General features: G+C 38.9%; 1 protein-coding gene across 1 annotated transcript in view; it reads right to left on the bottom strand.

Annotated features, from left to right (window-relative positions):
* Positions 1–3,077: 3,077 nt before the first annotated feature.
* Positions 3,078–17,168, bottom strand: part of LOC146616366 (polyprenol dehydrogenase) — a 33,764-nt gene continuing 19,673 nt past the window's right edge. Inside the window, exons 4-7 of the mRNA XM_085374399.1 lie at positions 9,113–9,214; positions 7,341–7,548; positions 6,269–6,476; positions 3,078–3,370 (exon numbers count right to left, since the gene is read on the bottom strand). Of these exons, the coding sequence (XP_085230525.1) occupies positions 3,191–3,370; positions 6,269–6,476; positions 7,341–7,548; positions 9,113–9,214 (698 nt within the window). The 3' untranslated portion in view covers positions 3,078–3,190. The remainder of the gene's footprint in view (positions 3,371–6,268; positions 6,477–7,340; positions 7,549–9,112; positions 9,215–17,168) is intronic.

Raw genomic sequence — 17,168 nt, 5'->3', positions numbered from 1 at the left:
CCCTTTCCAGCTAAAATACATCTACTGTAGCAGCTGAGAAAAACACGGTAGCTCTTTGACAGGATGTATGTCATATTGTAGCCTTGAATTCTTTCAATAAGCGCCACTGAGTGGATAGGCTGGTGTTTTTATTTGTGTGAACGGAAGCATGTGCATTTTATATTTATATATCTATATGTAGAGAGATATATAGATGTATAGATATGCACTAGGTTTGGCTGTTTGTTATTTAATCAGTACCTTACAGTGGCCAAGGGCAACCACACAGTCAAACAAAGGAAGCACTGAGGCAATAAACTGTTTTCAAGCAGCCTGAAAAACAATACAACACTCAAAAGACTGAGCAATATTGCTGGTATTTAGAGTCAGCTCACACACAATTGCTAATCTAGAAAAAAAAAAACCTTTGATGTTTGCTTTAAAATTATATTTTAATTTCTAATCAGAATAAGCCTCTCTTATGGGATGTAAACTTTGATGAGTTGTCTTGGAGTTATGGTGCCTTCACATCATATCAGAGTCCGTGTCACACCCTGATAGTTATAATAACTACGACCGGGAGGCGTTCCTTTTATTTTTTCTGTCATTTTTTCATCCCCTCAAAATTTTTCTCCCACAATTCAGCGTATTTGACTTGGCACCGGATAATAATAGATACTGAATACCTGGAAGCCAGATGAATACAGATGGCTTCCTCATCTCAGCCAAATGTATCAGTCAAAACTAATAAATTCCAAATGTAACGGCTTCAGTATTATACCGTCAGTATTTGTGATGCTCATAGGGCCGACTGCCACGAGATTGTGAATCCTCGCAAAGTCCTGGGAATCTTAAAGAGGGTTTTTTAGCATAATGCCTCCCTTCAAAGTGCAGGTTCCTGCGCATTTTTGCAATCTTTGTCAACTCATATATTCAAATATTCATAAGATATTAGGCAGATATTTGGGTTGACACATCATTGGTAGATATATCACATGAACCAAAAAGCCCAACACACTTATGAATAACATAAACCAAAAATGACTTTATAAGATGACAAGGATGGGGCAAATACGCCTTTATTTTTTCCCCTTGTAAATTTAGACTGTCGTCTGATTTAGCGGTGGCGGCAGCGGGTCAGTCTGTCCTACAAATTCTCTGAAGGATGATTTTTTCGTCTCTGAATTGAGACAAATACTTAAACTGCTTGACAAAACAGTGAGAATCACATTAAATTTAACCATTTAAGCAATGAGTGCCTTAAAGCTGATGCCTTTTTCCTTTATGCATTTTCTTCCATTACACTTTGTTCCTATTCTTCATGTCTGACACTGTGCCACTGGCTGAATTAGCTACCACAGTGATACTATCGCTTCACATGCGGCAGATCATAATGAATGCTGGATGCGAACTGGCTTTATTCAAAGCAACAACGTACACATACACTACAGCGATGACTTGTGGTTAAGGATTTTAGCCAAAACTTAATTAATTTGAGATAACACTTTTCATCCCCACAGCTAAAACATGTTAATCACAGTGGAGATGGCATTAAGTGTGTTTTTGTATGTGTGTAAGAGTGTGTGAGCATGTTCCTGCATCACAGACAGACGTGTTTATTTGCTGTGCGCTTGTTTGGATAAGCCTATGCCTGGATGTACTGTTTCCAATGTTTCTGAGTGAGTGTCTGTGTGTGTGTGTGTCAGCTCAGCAGATGGAGTTTGATTCTCACTACTGGGAAATCTCAATCCCACAATGCACTGGGAGCGGCGCCAAATGAGGAAGAGGCAGTAGCAGCAGCAATGAGGAACCAATCACAGTTTGAATGCTGAAAAAATGTGCTTTCCCCTCTCTCGCATTCCTTCTCGTTGCAGTTCCTCCGGGGTTAGCCATTGTTGTGCTATCCATCAGCATGAATTGGGTCTATACATGAGTTAATTCTTAGCTTGTGTGCATAATACATGCACACGTATCACAGACACAGAAAAAAGCGATTAGCACAGATCACAAAGGAAAACGGTGACAAAATGAATTTGAGGTCGGTTCCCAAACCTTTTTTTTCTCATTTTTTTTGAGCAGACAACCAGAAACAGCTGGAAATTCCGCTTTAGAAATAACAGCATTAAAAATTCACAGCAACTCAACCAAACGTTTCATCACTCTTGGGTCGAAGGGGAATCATTCCAAATTTAGGCTTACTGTTATCTGAAATATCTCCCTTTTTTAAAACTCTTCCCAAATCCCCCTAGCAGTCAAAAGGAACATCTTTTATTGGGTTACTGCGCGCCGGAGAGAGGAAAGAGGAGACGATGATGGATTCTTAGCTTTTCAGCTAAATTCACGTCTGTAAAAACATCTACTCATGCAACTACAACCAGCAGTTAACATGATTCAATAGTAACCAATAAAAACAAAGTGCTCCCAGTAAAAGAGGCCGGATGGCAATACGATCTGAGAAATCGCAGTGATGTGTCAACGCAAACTGATGACATCACATTCCCTTGCCACAGCAAGGCAGGATCAGATCAGATCATTGTCGTAGTGTGTAAATGTGTGTGTACTGTATGTGCGCGTATGCTAGGGTTTGACCAATATGTTATTTTGTTGCCAAAATTAAGCTTTTGGATTATTTTACTGGAATTTTTTGTTGATGTGAAAAAGCTTCCAAGAGGAATTTAGTTATTGTGGGCCGGACTAATTGAAAAATCAAAGTAAGGTTTGTATCATAGCAGATGACTGATTCTCTGATACGCGATCAGGGAATCAAACTCATCATATCATTGGTGGGTGCCATTAACTGATATCTGACTAGATGGCGCCAACAGCAACTCTCTGCTATCCATGACAGCAAAATGACATATAGCTACAACCCTAGAGTGTGGTTGTGTGTGTGTGCAAATATGTTTGCTTGCTCACAGTGAAAAGCAAAGAAAGCATCTTCCATCCCCTGTAGCCCTTCTTTGGCAGGTCTGGAAAAAAGAAAATAAAAAATAAAACTTAAAAAAAAACGCTAAAAGAAAGAGATCTTTGCTCTCTAAACAACCAATCACAGTCCAGCACTGGATTATGACACTTGTAACAAATTGCTAGCAACGCCCTGATGTGAAGTATGAAAAAGGGAGGAGAGAATGGCTGGCCGCCCTGAATATAGGGTCTTTTTTATCTGATGTTGTCAAATGGGTTTAGTCCTGTTGGTCATCCTTGTCTCATGCTAGTGGAGGTTCAGCAACTGGAGGCTGATTTCCCATAGGCTCACTTGCAGCTGGGGATCAAAGGTCAGCGGTGTTGTCATCTCCCTGCACCCATTGGCCCAGTAACCTCCTCCACAATCTCCCTCCAGAGCAGGTGACAGAGCAGCAGAGAGCACAGTGGTAGCACCCTCTTCAGGAGTCTAGGGACAAACACATAAACACAATTAAAAATTTAAAGAGCTCCGGCTCAGGGTAAGAGCATGTGTGTGTGTGTGTGTGTGTGTTTTCATGGTTGAGCGTATGCTTGAGAGTGCTGGTGTTGATGCATTTTAACAATGATCTCAGTGTCAGCAGTGAGACCAGCAGCAGGTTTCTGAGCAGAGAGAGGATCACAACCTGAAAGCTTTAACAGCACACTTGCATACTCGTGTATAACAGTACGTGAGTGCTGTCTGTGATGTGTGTATGCTGTACTACTGTGCAATAATTTCAAACATCAATTTTAATTGTTCTTCTAAGTGAATTATCATTTTGCTTGAAGGGCTGAATTTTTAAGTACAAAAAAGGAGGGGGGGGGGGGGGTATTGGCAAGCAAAACGTGTTCTTCATAATTCATTTTGCTGTCTGTAGTTAAAAAGTCTCTCCATCCACGCAGGAGTTTTAGTACAGAAAGACAACAGCAACAACAAAACACCCAACTCTTTCTGTGATTGGGGAGGGGCAACGGTTTCCACGGCAGTTGGATGCTTGATGGTAGGGCCATTTTAAAGTATGCAGATGACACGGTCATTGTCAGTCTTTTACATACACGGAAAGGAAAACCAGCCATAAACATGCTATTGAGCCCTTTTTCAGGTGGTGTAAAAATTGTTATCTCCAGCTCAACATATTGAAAACCCAGAAAATAATTGCGGATTTCAGGAAAAATTCCAGCATATCTGATTCCACAAACATTAAGGGTCAAACCAAGGAATGTGTCCCTGCAAATATCTGGGGACTATTATTGATTCAAGCTTGAATTTTCACACAAACTGTGAAGCAGTGTCCAAAACACTTATATATATGTACATTTATATTAACCTGTAAATTTGCAATTTTTGTACGTATCTTTACATATACACTGTAATATTGCATATTCTGTATATATTATCACTGTGACAGTGTTGCAACTACTTGCACTTTAAATTCTGATTACACCACATCTACAAGCACTATTTTACTTACTTATTATTACTTTCTTTTAAGTTGGTTTTTAGTCTTTTTAGTTGTGTGAAGGGAACCTGCAAAGTAAGAATTTCATTACTCTGTGTAACCAATTGTGTTTTGCAGTGTACATGACAATAAACTTCTTGAACCTCGAATGTTGAAAAAGGGTCATCAAGGTCCTCCTTTCATATTGATAAGACCATTATGACAATATTTTTTTAAAATCTTTTATTGAGTCAGTTTTATCTTTTTCCTTGGTGTCATGGTGACCTGTCTTTGAAGGACAGGAACAAACTGAGTCAAACTGTAAACTGGTCAGGGCAGCTGATTGGTAAATTGCAGCTTAGCCTAGAGTTGATGTATACCAGGCAGTTGCAGAGGATGGCCAGCTCTTAAATGATGATTCCCATCCCCTGCGGGATTTTCATCTTTTCCAGAGGGAAAAAGCTGAAAAGCTATTGCAAATTGTGCACTTAATTTGAATGTATTCATTAATTTATTAAATTTTTTTGGCCTTTTTATAGTATTTATTAGTTTGGGGGTTTGAAGCTGTGGTTTTATTGAAGCCTGGAGAATGCTCTCTTTCCCTCTGTATATGTAGCCAGTGTCTGTGTTTGATGTCTGGTTGATGGGTTGCCTGCTCTTTTAACTGCAAAAGAAATCTACCTAAGGGCATCAATAAAGGAACCTGAACCTTCTCATACTAGCTCATCTATTGCTTTGTTGTTCACCACTTCACTGCTTTACTCTCATGGATGCTGCATTTTTGTTGCTATTATTACTTCCTCTGGATATTGATTGTGCCGCACTCTCAGAAATTGTACTAGGTTCATTGACTTTCAATATGGGAAATGGGAAATAGGAACAGCAATTTACTGAAAGATGGAAATACAGTATAAAATGCAAAAACAGACTTTGCACAATTCTAATGAACTCAAAAGTCAGTATTTGCAAACTCTATCTTCATTCTTAAATATACAACAGATAATTTTTTGTGAATATGCCAAGTATTCGTTAATAGTCTATCTACCAGAATTCTGAAAAGAAAATCAGAATTCTGAGATTAAAGTCAGAATCACTCTGTGCTCTTCATTTAACAACCTGCTTCTACGTATTTTCCCGATGTGGCACCATTACACCCAATCTTAGGGCAAAATCCAACTTTAATCCCCGAGTTTAAAATAAAAAGGTGTTGTAAAAGGCAAAATAAATGTGTGTGTGTTAGTTAATAATTACATGGACTATTTCACATGATAATAAGTTTGCATACTGTATGTGGGGCAAAACTATTCCAAAGGTTGTGCTCACAGGCAAATGTGACAACTGTGGCTTGGGGCTCAAACATGCACACACATCTTCTTCCATTAAATCTCAGGGACATTAACAGCAGCCTGGGGTCAGTGCTTTAAGTTATGCAAAGAAGGCTTTAAAATGTAACACAAAGTGAAGGGGCTGGAGTTTTAGTAGCACTTCCATTTTCAGCAGGGTGGATGGACTGTGTGTGTGTGTGTGTGTGTGTCTGTTTCATCTCATAATACAATCTGTAGAGTGCCCACAGTCAAGTTTGTAGGTTCACATCTAACAGTTTTAACTTTTAGAGATTTCTAGTTCCAAAACCTCACAACGCAGAATAAACTGCAACTCAAGAGTTGAGGAAACACTTAAATTATCCAGGGTTGCTATGTTGTTGTTACAAGCTATTCTTCTAACAATAAAATAATTTGAAGCTCAATTACTGCGATCATTCTGTGATACAGTGTGAACAGTATAAAATGCATTTACTTTAAGCACATGTCAACTATATTTGATCTGAACCGTACATTGTGCGCTACTTCTCTACAAGGTGAATATTACAGTTGGGACACAACAGAAAATGCAGAGCCGTGTTTTACCCTGAAGAGCAGGCGAGCGATGACACTTTGTGCCAGATGGAGGGGTGTCCAGAGGTGGCGGTAGAGTGCGGTATCCACCATGCCGGGATCCACGGCACACGAACTCACTTGGAAACCTCCACTCTGCATCTCTTGGTGGAGGTGGAAACTGAATAACACCTGGGCCAGCTTGCTCTGACAGTAAGCAGCATGTGAGGAGTAAGATTGGCTGAATACAGAGAGAGCAAGAAAGAATGTCAATTATTATCCTCCCTATGAAAAAGTAAGAAACTTTTAACACAGCTTTTCCAAAAATCTGATTAAATTATATTAATTCACTTTGCTAACAAACTAAATTCCTCAAAAAAAAAAAAAAGGAATTAATTAATAAAATATTAATAATTCTGTCCTCAACTATATAATGTGTGGAGTATGATAGAAGCTTAAAATTATTATTTAAATAACATAATATATTTATAATGTCCCCGAAACTTAACAAGGGTATTATAAATGTTATGCTAGGCTTTTGGACTAAAAGAAGTCTGTACTGAGTTAAATCAGCATTTGAGTTTAAGACCTTGGATATTAAACACCAATATATCTATGTAACGACATGATGACGATATTCAGGCTGTTAATACATCTTGACAGCAGTGTTGAGAGCTGGAGCGATACTGAGCCAACTGGAACCAACAGTTGTCCACTTGTGCCAAACTGAGATGTGTAATACTGATCTCAGCATAAAGAAGGCAGGTGAGCACAATACACAAGGATGTGAACCGCTCTTCTTAAAGAATATCGAAGGGTTGACTTTATCTTTTTTAATAAAGCGCTTAATGTGAATGTCACACATCATTAAATATGTTTGTGGCTCAATAGTAAATGGCTGATAACCACCAAACACTAAAGTGAAAAATTAATGACCACTGTGACAATAGCAATTACATGAAATGACTCAGTTTGCATCTGAAGCAAGCATTTTTAAAGTCTATATATCATTTTAACTATTTATTAGTTTATTATTTGTTATTAACTTCAGGTATTGTGTGCATCAGATGCATGTCTTTGGACATTTGTGTTTGTGTGTACCTACCGGCTATTCAGGTCATTTAGTCTGATCTGTCCGATGCAGTGAGCTGAGGATGAGACGTTGACCACACGAGAGACATGACCCGATTTCCCAGAATCCTTCAGTGTATCCAGGAGTAGCCAGGTCAAAAGGAAGTGTCCCAGGTAGTTCACACCGAAGTGCTGCTCAAATCCATCCTCCGTACGCCCCTCAGGAACCAGCATAACACCCGCTTGACACACACATCCACACACAAATATTTGATACACAAAAAAATGCATTTTAGTATTTCAAATGTGAATTTAATTCAAATGCTACAAGACTAATTTAACATTTTACATAAAAAAGTAATAGAGATAAAACACAAAAAACGCAAAGGTTAAAGTGAAACCCATACATCAGTCAGTAATTTCTGATAGGCAACAATAGGCAAGCAGCTTGGTGTGAAAAAAATCAACTGTGGGAGCAATCATCAGAAAATGGAAGACATACAAGACCACTGATAATCTCCCTCGATCTGGGGCTCCACGCAAGATCTCATCCCGTGGGGTCAAAATGATCATGAGAACGGTGAGCAAAGATCCCAGAACCACACGGGGGGACCTGGTGAATGACCTGCAGAGAGCTGGGACCAAAGTAACAAAGGTCACCATCAGTAACACACTACAACGGCAGGGAATCAAATCCCGCAGTGCCAGACGTGTTCCGCTGCTGAAGCCAGTGCATGTCCAGGCCCGTCTGAAGTTTGCCAGAGAGCACATGGATGATACAGCAGAGGATTGGGAGAATGTCATGTGGTCAGATGAAACCAAAGTAGAACTTTTTGGTATAAACTCAACTCGTCGTGTTTGGAGGAAGAAGAATACTGAGTTGCATCCCAAGAACACCATACCTACTGTGAAGCATGGGGGTGGAAACATCATGCTATGGGGCTGTTTTTCTGCCAAGGGGACAGGACGACTGATCCGTGTTAAGGACAGAATGAATGGGGCCATGTATCGTGAGATTTTGAGCCAAAACCTCCTTCCATCAGTGAGAACTTTGAAGATGAAACGAGGCTGGGTCTTCCAACATGACAATGATCCAAAACACACCGCCCGGGCAACAAAGGAGTGGCTCCGTAAGAAGCATTTGAAAGTCCTGGAGTGGCCTAGCCAGTCTCCAGACCTCAACCCCATAGAAAATCTGTGGCGGGAGTTGAAAGTCCGTGTTGCTCGGCGACAGCCCCAAAACATCACTGCTCTCGAGAAGATCTGCATGGAGGAATGGGCCAAAATACCAGCTACTGTGTGTGCAAACCTGGTAAAGACCTATAGTAAACGTTTGACCTCTGTTATTGCCAACAAAGGTTATGTTACAAAGTATTGAGTTGTATTTTTGTTATTGACCAAATACTTATTTTCCACCCTGATTTACGAATAAATTCTTTACAAATCCTACCATGTGGATTCATGGATTTTTTTTTCACATTCTGTCTCTCACAGTTGAAGTGTACCTCTGGTGCAAATTACTGACCTCTGTCATCATTTTAGGTGGGGGAACTTGCACAATCGGTGGCTGACTAAATACTTTTTTGCCCCACTGTATACAGTATCCAAGGACGCGTGCAGAACATTTCACAGTGTGACTGGATCTGTGTTTAATTCTCAAACTCCCTTTAAATTCAGCCAGGCGACTGCATTGAAATTACACAGCTGCGCAGAGGCTTTCTACTTCTCTCAATAAATATTTGATAAACTTTGTGCAGAGTCCGGCTGCACGCTCATATAACACAAGGACAGAACACAAAGACTCACCATTATTGACCAAAATATTTAGCGGCAGGTCCCGTTCTCTGAAGCTCTGGGCGAACTGACGTACAGACTGCAATGAAGCCAAGTCCAGTTTCTTAAACTCCACTGCAATGGACACACACACACACACACACACACACACACACACACACACACACACACACACACACATGCATCAGAGCCATTATAAATGGATTAATCCTCCACGACACTTTGCCGGTAAGACATCAAAGAGTGTATTAATCATCTTCTCCAGCGGGCTTGGTGGATTCCTACACTGCAACACTAACAGCACTTCCATTGCTCTATCACATTAACAAACCTAATACTCCCACCAGAACTCCATCAAAGCTCAGCACATTGTTATATCAGATCTAATATGTGATAAGACACAGGTAAGAGATCAGCTTCTCTCATCAAAACATGAAGGGGGACTGCTGGCTTTAGTAAGCTCAAGTGTCTGCACGCTCACAGAAACACTGATTTAAAAAAGCTTGACAAACCGAGCTTTCCTGGAATATATAAAATTTTAAGTAATAAAATAATAATAAAATTCTCAAATCTGTTCATCAAAAAGGGATATGTCATTCTGTTTGGGGGTTGATCAACGAGACCTACTTTTTCCACGGTCAAAGCTCTGTGGCTCCAAACACAAAGTTACCTCAGCATCCCTTATTAAATGGCCAGCCAGGTAACAAACCTGTGACATCACACCTTAACTAAACCACTGAGATACCCAAGGTGCGGCAGGGTTTATTGTAAAATAGTAACAGACTGGTGACAAATTAAAGGAACAAGAGCCCCTCCAATGAGAGCATCTTGTGGCTCTGCTATGCTGTGAGGGGTATTTTGCTTGCACAGTTTAGGTCCACTTGTCCTTTAGAGGGAAATCAATACAAATCTGTTCTGACTGATCACCTTTCTCCCATGCTGAAGCCTTCTATTCTGATGGGAGAAGGATCATTTTTTCCCAGGATGACAATATATTCCACGGGGTATTAAAGGTCATTGAACGTGTTGATTACGAAAAAAATGTCAAATGTATGATGTGACTTTGAAAGCCCACAGGTCTCAACCCAAGTGAGCACTATGCAGGAGAATTTGAAATATATTAGACAACATTTTCCACCACCATCAACATCAAAATGCCAAATGAGCTGTTTTGATCTGCACAGTACCATGAAAATGTTCATCAAATATGCATTCAAGAAGCTCTTCAGGCTAAACAAGCCATTTAACTGCCCTGATTAAAAGTTCTACTGCTTTTTATTCTGCACTTGAACAGATATCATAATGAGGCATATATGACTGTCATGCAATGTATTAAATAGTGCAAAATCTCTGTATAGTAATACCTTTTTAATGGTGGGTAATATAGAAATGACCCCTAGTGGTCACTTCTCTTGTTTATCGGGAACAGTTTTATGTTGTCTTTCCCAGTTTTTGTGGTGCTTCTGCTTCATTTAATGGTGCAAAAACAAAAAAAATAAATAAACTTTCTTCTTTTTTACAGACTCTACATTTGTAGAATGACCTTCCCACTGCAGACACGACTGCTGACTCACTTCTAATCTTCAGCAGCAAATTGAAATCTCATTCCAGCAAGAAATGTTTTAAATTGTTCTTTAACCCTCTAACATCCTCTGTGTGCATTTCTCAGCACTTCAGGATGGGAAATATTCTTGAAAAGTAAACAATCCTGTTCTATTAAATGCTAAAACAGAAATCCTATTTTGGGTTCACTGGCTTAAAGCAACAGAGAAATGAGTTGATCACAGAAATGTGACACCCAAAATATACACAAAAACGAATACACTACTCTAATAGCAAAGTAATATACACTAGTGCTCCCATCACATTATTGTTTTTCTTACTCTGTGCAATCTGCAGACTCATAACTCTACATGGCTGAAATTGTTTTGCATTTTTTGTTGCCAGTGGAATCCATCATGTCTCTTTTTTATCTTTGTGTCATTAATATTTAATAATGTAAATGTAAATTTTAAAAATGCAAAATTATCAGGAAATATGTCGTCCTTAGCAGGTCTTTATTTTAGGTAAATACCTAACCTTAACACATGGCATACTACTGTGTGTCATTCATTTGAACAAACTAAGCCAAAATGCAGAAGCAGTGTGTGGAAAAACTAAGTTAACCCCCTGATTCAAAAGCCTGCAGAACATCTTTAGCAGCAATAACTTAAGGTCACTGTTTTCTGGACTTTACAACGCTGTTTTATGTCATTGAGGTTTGCAGGCATTTATAAAGTTTTTAAGCTCCCACCATAGCAGACAGCAGATGAGCAAAATAGTAAAACATCTTCTTTCATTGAGGTGATCACATTTTCTGTTCATCAATTAATTAAGTGCATCTGATTAGAAGCGCCTGGCTGCTACTTACCTTCTTAATTTGGATGGAAACAGAATCGGGGTTAGATAATAAATAAATCATGACATGGTGTAACAGGCCGTCTTTTATACTTCATTTGAGGTTGTATTGATCTAATTTTAAGACTAGCTAAGGACAGATTGTGTTTTTATTATATCTTGAGATATATAAGATATATAAGCCTATGATTACAGTGAGAATTTGAAAGTAGAAGCTTACACATTCTGACAAGCAAGACTCAAGCTGCACGAAGCCTCGGGATTATTCACATGGTTTGGCCTTGCATTTTTTAATAGCACTGTCAAATTATATCCCTCAATTCAAAGTAAAGCCTTGTGCCTTTCAAATATCTATAAAATAATATATTGTTTCCTTTAGAACTCAAGTAAGCCTCTAACGTCTCAAATATAATGGACAAAGACAGGAGGAGGACAGAGAGAACACAGGGAGGACGAGTTGATGGAACTGATAAAGAAAAGGGCTGCTGAGACAGATGAGAGTGCAGCTGTTCCTGATGAAGGTCTGATAGCAGTCTTATCTCCAAGCCACGCTACTCACCTCCTGCTGACTGTGTGTGTCTGAGAGAAAAAAAAGAAAGAAACGAAGAGAAAATAATAAGAACAAACCCGGTGTGTGCAGCAGAGTGACCGCGAGCACAAATTTGACTTAGTAAGAGTGTGTGCTTATGTGCACCTGAAAACAGGTGCACGTGTTGCAGGAGAATTGTGTGTGCGTGTATGTCTGTGTGTGTGCCATGCCCGTCAGTCCTCTCTTGTCATCTTGAATGGGGCCTCTCGAGACTGAGCCCTTTCAGAAAACCCAGTCGTATTTAGAAAGCCCACTGGGAGTGAAATGCCATTGATCATGCGTGGGCCTGCACCCCAGGATTTTCTATAACACTCAGGCTCCTTGACTCAATCGCTCAACACTGTGATTGTATTTTATGTCTTGAAACACGACGCGATGAAAAACCTTTGGAGGCGTTGTACCGGATCTACTCACTGACTCATTCACTGTTTATCTTAAATGAGCTGCAACTTGTCAAATGTGGAGGAACCAAACTAAGTAAAGTGGTTTTAGTGAGATAATAAAGTGGTTAATTTTGTATTACTCCTGAATAGTAGATGACAAAGATAATAAATAAATCAAGAAAAGATGACATAAGTTTGTTTCTGAGCAAAAAGTCATGAAAATAACCATGAAAGTCCTCCATGAAGAGCGATTACCAAGGTTTGTGATTCTGCCTATAAAAAGCAAACACCTTACCTGGTTTAAATTCACTCTCTTTGCCCTTCAGGGATGTCTCCCTGTGCCGTTTCACTATCGACCTGTACTTGTGCAGAGAGCAAACATGACTTCTTTGTTGAAGTAAACTACAGCTGTGGGGGGGGGGAGTTTTCACAGGACTCTATGTAATCATGTGAAAAACTAAGGTTACCCTTACTACTTCCATACTTGATTAACTGATCAACTGACCATAAGCTGAGTTTTGGCAGTTTGCTGGTCTGAAGTATTCAGCTCTGTCAAAACAATCTTTCAGTGAGTGGACCGACTATAAAGGCCTCAGTTAGTTTTTAAATGTTAAAGTTCATGACAATTGAAGTAAAAAAAGACTGAACAAGTGCAGCTTGTTTGGAAGAGTTCCCAGAACAAAGCCTCTTCTCTCTAAAAAGAACACGGCAGCACGGCTTAGGTTTGCAAGCTGGCAGCCGAAAAAACACACAAGGCTCCTAAACAATGTCCTTTCGGCGGCATTGCCATAATACACAGCACCACGTCTGGCCAAAAACAAAGAGCATATGAGTTCCTGCTTGCTGGATTTGACTCCCAAATCTTAATCCTCTTCCTAAAAATGAAATTGAAGTTGGCAATTTTACACAGTGGAACAGAACATATATGGTAATCAAGTACAAGCAGTAAGAGTGGGACATCCAGAGAGTTATTCAAATGTAGTAGGAGCAGCAGAAGTGGTCCACAGGTGGACATTGAAACGACCCTGTCTTTCAAGGTGACAACACTCTAATTTAAATTAGATGAAGTTGTACTTTTTATATGTGGAGGTACATTGTACATTACTATATTCTAAAATTAGAATATTTATTCAATGCAGATAATCTGTATTTTATCTCTACATTTTCTGGCTTTGCATAATTTAGCCTCTTATCCGTTCCATTAATGTAATTTGCAATTTCAAAGTATGAAATTGTCCCTCATTTTAATCTTTTCTTTTGGATTAACTCACTAAAACTGCTGCTCTACAGTACTTCTATTTTCAGTTTAATGAGACTGCCTCAGTTATCTAAACAGACGTGCATGTGGCCATACAGCGAGCTGGTCATATAGCATGACACTGGTGCAGAATTGGTGCATGTGCATAATTAAAAACCAAAAAGTATTGAAAACAGTCAACTTTGCTATGAGAATAAGGTTGGAAGACGATGACGGGACTCAGTTCCAGTAAAAGCTGCCAAAGCTGACACAGGCAGGTCTAAAATAATTAGTAAAGTAATTTTAATGCTGATTTTAAATGTGACAAAATGCCTTAAATCACAATCTCAGACCTTTTTAAAATAAAGACATTTCCACATGTTACAGCAGGGAAAGCACAAGTGTAAATAAGTAAAAGATAATAATAACAGCTGACTTCTAGTTATTCACAGCCAAGAATTACTGTAACTTTAAAAAACACCATAGATAATTTATATCTGCATATGAAATAGTTCTGAAACAAGATGAAGGCATTACTTACAATTAGTTTCATACAAACAGTAACACATTTGTACTATGCTTCATTTTTGCCTACAAAAAACACACAACGACCCTTGAACGTTAGGTTTCACGTGTATGAATTGAAGTCTTAAGGGGATCAAAAGTCAAAGGATGGTTTCATGGCAGAGCAGCCATTTCTAACGTTGCTTTTAAAGCTTGTGAACTGTCACCTTCCCTTTCCCCTTTTTCATCTCAACCAGCTGCTCTTAGAGTCCCAAGTGGATGGAAAGGCACAATTGTGTCTGTAATTTTGAACACTAAATGTGATTAGAAATGGGTTCTGCCACATCAGTGCACAATCAGAGTAACTACAGTAGCATAAGAGCTACCGAAAAAAATAAAACCCTTTCTGATTGAAAGTCCTTTGGTAACATTTTAAACTGAATTTCCAAAAAAAAAAAACAACAACTGTTTAGCAGAGGTGCTTTTTTATGTTAATTCTATTTTTTGCAATTTTATGTATTTATTTTGGGATGAGCGTAATCTAAAATTACAAAATTAAAGGGAAATTCAAAGCATCTTTTTTTTTTACCACCCATCACTATAATGGCCATATCAGCCAACAAACAAACAAACCAGGAAAAATAAATGTTGAGCCTAATGGATCCAAATTGGACTGAATGTTGAGGTATATGCCTGACCTACATGTATTTGAGAAGAGCAGGCTGCCTCCTCAAAATGTAGGTTAATTTGTAAAGGTAATGTGATTCATGCTGTTGTTTGGAGACACGCTATCAATATATCTCTATATCTGTTATAGCCGTATATATTTAGCAATATTAAGCGATAGCAACATCAGGAAGAATGAACATGAGTAGCTTGAGAAATACCAAGGGAGGAGCCAGAGCAGCTACTGCAGATCGGGAAGGTAAAGGCTACAGTGGTCCCTGTGATCCCCAAACTGAGAGAGGAGCTCCAGTAGATTCCAGGAATAACATCCGAGATATCTCTCCAGGAGAGAGCTGTTCTAGGAACAGCAAAGATGGTGCACAGGGCATATCTGTGGTCTGACACATCAGACGTTTTCTTCACTCGCAGCTTTTACCTTTAACAACACTCTAAATTACTCCAAAGGGCCCAATCCCTAAAAGTGAAGGTTGGGTCCGTAGCACTAGCTTACCACTATCAAAAAATTACATCAGCAACACAAAAAGCTGAAACAAAAGGTGCTTGTTCTTTGGAGTTTCTGTAGTAATTGCAAACGGCTGAAGGAAGCACTATCTTCATGTGGCTTGTGGTTAACCCTTTAAGACCTACCATAGAACCAAGTCCGCCAGAGCTTATATTATATTTTTACATGTTGTAGTGCCATTTTTGGAACCATTTCAAGTTAATATACATCAATACAACCATTATAGCCCAAATTTTAATAGTGAGTAATTAATTTAGTGCAATATGAGTTCGAAGCATCCCAGAAACGACACAGAAAGTCATAAAGTCAAACATAACTTTTAAAAACACCAGTATAGGCTCATAAGGCCCTGATAGTAAAAAACTACATTTCCGCAAAATGACGTCACTTCCGGTTTCGGGCAGGTCATGGCGGACATGCGATAGTTCGTGCTGATGGACGTAGGAAGTGTTACAAACAGCTGATCGGATCGGCAAAGCGTGTTTCTGGAATATTGTGTTTTTGTTGCTGCAAGTGCTTTTTATGCAGTTTTTGCAAAGCTATATGTGGAAGGAAACTGTGACTTAGGACAAGCTGATGGCATAAGATGTAAGTACAACTCCTCCGGTTTCATGTGCAAAAACAATTATTGCACTAGCTTAAGTGGTTGCAGTGCTACCGGGACGTAAAAATAGTTACGCAAAACGGAGCATGCCCGCTCCGACCAGCTTTAAAGGGTTAATGTAGATTACAAGTAGCTTGTGACACCAGTATAGAGAGAATCTAAGAGATTTTGTACCTAAAACCTAAAACTAACATCGTATATTTTTATGAGACTAATACAGAAAACAAAAACAGTGTTTATACTATTGATTTAGCCTGAATCAAATCATGACAAGCAATTGAAAAGCTGTTCAGTTTAACTTAAACTTATACTAGAAAGGAGACAAAAAATTAGTAAGTGAATTAAAAACGTGCAAAAATTTCTTATGCTTTCATTTACCATGAATATTGTTAGGCTAGCTGCTCCAAACTCAAAGTGATTTTGCTCTAATTAATCCTGTCTGAACTAGCATGCTCCAACTGTGATTAGAATATGTAGGCTAGGCATGCAATAGAAATGTCCATTCAAATTTCATTCTGACATGCTCTGCTGCAAAGCTACAGTCAACACAGTATGTCTGGAGTGGCTAAATTGCATTGTCATATCAATCCAGGAAATTATAGAGGATCTGGGGGTTCTGGTTGCCATTTTTCTGCAAAACATTGCAGAAATGTGTATATATATATATATATATATATATATATATATATATATATATATATATATCTTACAAACACTAATTCCAGTCTAAAGCATGATCGGCAGGTAATGATTATGTGATTCACCTCGTGCCCAACTTGCAATATCACAGTAAACCTCCCTCCATTCCCAAGCATATTCTTAAGTGTTATTTTTCATTCAGTTTCTTGGCCAAACAACTCTAAAAGAGCAACACAGTGAAAAAGAAAAAAATTATGTCAGGACAGCCTGTTTCTCTTACCCCAAATCCTCCCTTTCCACCTGGCTCTAACATGCATCTTGTGTCCCGATTTTGACTACAGTAGATTTGATTAAGCTGGATTACACCTAAATCTGATATTAAAATGCATCAGTGCCAAACACATTAAATTTCTCTTCTGCTAGACAACAGGCCGGAGATCTTGCATTACTCAGTGCTTTAAAGGTGACAGTAAATACCTTGGCATGAAAAGCCTGATTTTTGCATTGCACTCATTAGTTTCATTAT

The sequence above is a fragment of the Diplotaxodon limnothrissa genome, linkage group LG16, assembly GCF_057381915.1.
Source record: "Diplotaxodon limnothrissa isolate DT_005_m linkage group LG16, D_limnothrissa_male_GT1.1, whole genome shotgun sequence".
Lineage (NCBI taxonomy): Eukaryota > Metazoa > Chordata > Actinopteri > Cichliformes > Cichlidae > Diplotaxodon > Diplotaxodon limnothrissa.
The sequence above is the reverse complement of the archived record's forward strand: the minus strand, read 5'-3'. Positions and strand labels throughout refer to the sequence as shown.